This window comes from Musca vetustissima, unplaced genomic scaffold (genome assembly GCF_032173495.1).
Source record: "Musca vetustissima isolate MV318-11 ecotype Yass unplaced genomic scaffold, APGP_CSIRO_Mvet_v1 utg11599, whole genome shotgun sequence".
Taxonomy (NCBI): domain Eukaryota; kingdom Metazoa; phylum Arthropoda; class Insecta; order Diptera; family Muscidae; genus Musca; species Musca vetustissima.
Genome location: NW_026877968.1, coordinates 21,645 through 25,915, shown reverse-complemented (window position 1 = coordinate 25,915; position 4,271 = coordinate 21,645). Strand labels below are relative to the sequence as shown.

General features: G+C 41.0%; 1 protein-coding gene across 1 annotated transcript; it reads right to left on the bottom strand.

Annotated features, from left to right (window-relative positions):
• Positions 1-1,945: 1,945 nt before the first annotated feature.
• LOC133322721 (segmentation protein fushi tarazu-like) lies at positions 1,946-3,580 on the bottom strand. Its single transcript, XM_061531685.1, has 2 exons — positions 2,746-3,580; positions 1,946-2,520 (listed from the first exon to the last, which is right to left on the bottom strand). Exons 1-2 carry the CDS (start codon positions 3,578-3,580, stop codon positions 1,946-1,948), a joined length of 1,410 nt encoding a protein of 469 aa, XP_061387669.1.
• Positions 3,581-4,271: the final 691 nt, after the last annotated feature.

The window sequence follows — 4,271 nt, the reverse complement described above, 5'->3', positions numbered from 1 at the left end:
GGATATTATGATATATTCGCAAATTCCAGTAGTAGAATAAACCGACTACACTGCTCTGCCTACTGGTTTATGTTTTAAGGGACCATCACCCCCCCCCCCCCCCATTCTCGATTTTAATTTTTCATTTTAATTAATTCATTTTAAAATAGAAGAAAAATAATTTACATAAAAATTTTGTTATTGTTTTGTTGTTGTTTTTTGTAATTAAAGAAAAGTCCTTATTTTTGATGGTGGGCAACAAAATGGTGGACCTTTGAAAAAATATTTTTGGGAAATCGCCGATTTTTGACCACAATCTAAGTTAAAAAATAAGGAAGATCTTCACCGATTGGCTTTATCCTAGTTCATACCATAGCTATACACACACAGAGAAACGTGTAAAAATTTGAAATCGATTGGGTTATTAGTTTTTGAGTTATCGTGCCCGCCATTCGCAAAAAAATATTTAGAGAAAAACGTGTTTAAAGTTTGAGAAGCCCTTCAGCCGTCACTTGATGCTGACTCAATAAATCGGCTATATCTTCAAGAGTTCTTGAGATTTTCACTTGAAATCTGGTAGGGACATTCTTTAATTAGTGTAGATTCGAATTATACCAAAAACATTTTTGACCCCGAGAATGGGGGGGGGGGGTCCCCTTAAGTGAATATTATATAGTTGTGTCGTTATATTTCTGGTATTATACATTTTTTGAACCTAATGGGTACAGAAAGTTCATTTCGGTTCTCCCTAACTTGGTATATTTCTTAGAAATGAATTCGATAAACACCACTGCAAATGTAGAACTCCAATATTTAATGCCAATTGTGTTATGCTATATACGAAATTCAAATAGAAAAGTTGTTTTATTGCTACACATGGGAGTCACCCATTTATTGTCATTTTTAAAATCCCTTAAAACAGTGGGTGATGATAATGGTCAATCATTTAGTAGAAGGGGATATTGTGCTCGACAATTAAAACATCTGTCGCAAATCGAAACAAATAAAACAGAAAAAAGATTTTCATTTGTAAAAATTTTAATTTGTTTTATTAAACATAATTTAAAAGTCTTATATATTAAATAATTAAATAAAATTTACTAAACTAAATATAAATTTAATAATAGAATTAAAAATATAAAAAAGAAATATTTTGAAATAATAAGAAATTGATTTTTGATTATAAGCTCGATAGGTTTGTACTAAAACTCAGTGACATTGTTCCTTTTGCTTAAACGGACCAACTAAGTAAATACGTATGTATGTATATCGTCCGCTCGCCTTATAACCAAACACACACCAGGGTTGGAGTAATGATGCTGTTAGGGTGATTATTATCAACCCCAGGCTGGTTACCCAGGTCCGGCCGTGGGTATGTCGCATTTGATTTGGCCTTTTGTTTGAATTGAACGTTGCTAACTTTTGCTACTCCCCGTGAACAATGCTGGCAAAACTCATAATTTATTGGTTTTTTGACATCGGAACACACAAGGGTTAGTGTGATTGTGTGTCCTGTGATGTTGTTGTTGATTTCGCTGTGCATTGCATTTTGAGGGAGAGTGTGTACTTCCTTCCTGTGGATGTGTTGTGTGTGAATGCTGGTTGCTCGTTTGATTGCCTGCTGGTTGTTTGGTTGGCACAAACACACACACCCATCCACCCTTGTGGCCTGGTTTTGTAAATATTGCACTGCTTGGCATTTGCGCCTGCGCTCCTTTGTTCTCTGCTGCTATCACATAGCTCGCTTAGCTATGGCTATGGGTGCCTACATTTCGGTTCGGTCAAATCCCAACCGAAGACACCGTTGGATAGCCACAATACTGCTGAGCATACTGTGGAGATTTTGAACCTCGAAAGTTGTCGACGACTTTGTTGTCCATTTGCTTTGGTAAATGGCAAAAATCTGGCTTTCGTGGCTGTTCATGGCTGATCAATGCAACGATGGGTTGCTGCATGGGTCGCTGATTTAGGCCATTTGATACATTTGTTGTTGGTGCTGGTGTTGAGAATAACCAGTTTGGGCGAAATGAGCAGCGGTGCTGTATTGCTGGGCATCGGCCAGATAATGAGCGTGTTGGTGCTGATGATGAGGGTGGTGTGGGTAGGCATGTTGAGCTGAGGTTTCATATTGTTGGCCGTAGTGTTCGGGCGAGTGATGATGGTGGTAGGCGGCAGCGGCGGGGAATGATTGTGGTCCGGTTGACAAGTAAGCGGGGTACGATCCTGCGGCAGCAGCAGTGTTGGGTGCCACGGTTTGGTGTGCGGCAACAAATGGAACTTGACCATTGACATTGGCATCCAATGGCATGGCGGCATAGTTGAGACCATGTTCCATGGGTCCTTCTAGGGTGCGATCCTTCTTGGACTTCATGCGACGGTTTTGGAACCAGATCTTAATTTGACGTTCAGTCAAACCCAAGGCATTGGCAATGTCAATGCGACGACGACGGGTAATGTAACGGTTGAAGTGGAATTCCTTCTCCAATTCCAAAGTTTGGTAGCGGGTGTAGGTTTGGCGGGTGCGTTTTGAGTCTTTGCAATCTATAAAAAAATAATAAAAACCAGTTTATTAGTATATGAAGTTCCAGGAAATTGTATTGTTTTTAGAATTTTTTAAAAAATGAAATGATTTTCTTTTTGCCAAAAGGAACGCCCAAACGCTTGCAGGTAGCAAACAGGCAGTCCTGGTTGGCACAAAACTGTCAATCATAAAATCATAAACATTTTTTAAGGGAAATTATGAGTTATTGGTGTTGGGAAACCTACCTGATGCAGGGCTGTCTTCGCAATTCGACCAATTGTAGTCGTTTGCTGACATCATTTGATTGAATTCATGTTGTTGTTCGGCGGTTTGATTGATTTGGCTGACATGTTTGTCGTTGGGCGATAGGGGTGGGGTGCTGATGCCATCGACCAATGAGGCGGGAGTAGCGGGTTGAGATACGTTTTGTTTCATGTTGTTGTTGCCGTGTGTGGAAACTTTGAGGGATTGGGGCGAGTAGACATCCAAGTAATCCACATCACTGCGTTGGGGAGACAAAATGCTGTGTTGGGTGGCAGGAGTGTGGGCGGCCAAGAAATCCTGTTCGTAGCTGCTGGGTGGTGTGGCACTGGGCATTGAGATTTGTTGCTTTTCGCTGGCAACTGGAGCTGGGGCCTTGTTAACTTTTTCGAAGGTGGTGTAATAATAATCGGGAGAGTATTTCAACTTCTTGACGGGGTTGGTCAACAAGGCACGCAATTTGCTTGGTGGCTCTTCAACTTCGGGTTTGGGTTCTGGTTTGACTTCTTCTTCCAATTCGTGGGCTTTTCTCTTTAATGTTTCTTTGGGGGCTTCGAGGGCTTGAGCTGGCTGTTGTGGTTGTTGGATATCCACTACGCTTTGGTAGTTGTAGTAATCATTGTACAGAGATCCATCCATAACGGGAGCATTGTATTGGGCGGCATAGTTGGGATTGTAGGTGGCTGGATTCCAGGTGCTGTTGTTTTGCTGATAATAGCTGTTGCTATTATCATAGTATGTGGGAGCGGAGTAGTTGTATATGTTGGAGGCGGTGGTGTTGTTGGTGGCGAAATCGGCATAATAGTTAGTGGCGGCCATTTTTCTGTTTGTGTGTGTTTTTGTTACGTTGAATTAAATGAAAAACTAAAATTTATTTGAAATATTTTCTTTTTTTGCTGTGTTAAACTTTGTAGTATTCCTCTACTGAATCTTTTACTCTTAACTAAACTACTGAGATGTGATCAGGACGAGGATGTGATTGCGACTGTGCTGCTCTCTCCGAATGCTCGGCTTAATATAGCAAAAATCTCTGCACGGCCTGCCACACTGTGTGTACACAACACAAACACCAGGACCTTGTGGCACACGACTTTTCCACATTGGGTTTTGGCAATTGTTGTTGTACGCCCTGCCAGCTCGCAGTTTTGCTCGTCATTGCACATAAATATCCTTCGCATGACACTTTGACACATGCTGGGTGTGTGTGGCAATAACAAAGGAACTCTCATCAAATTCTAAATCGTTTTCCCTCATTCTAGCACTGAGAGTGTATTTGGCCTGGCTCACAAGGGAGAGTAACGTTAGAAGAGAGCACAGAGAGAGCGATATGTTAACATTAGTTATGCTTAAGTAAGGTCAGTGTCAGTCAACAAGGACAAGTAGGAGAAATTTTATCCGTAGAGGAGAAATTTATCCGTGCCATTGGTTCTCTAAGAGGGCACACAAGCAAGATGCCCTCCTGAGATTACCTGCTGTGCTCTTTATTACCCATATACATTTAGCATAGGCA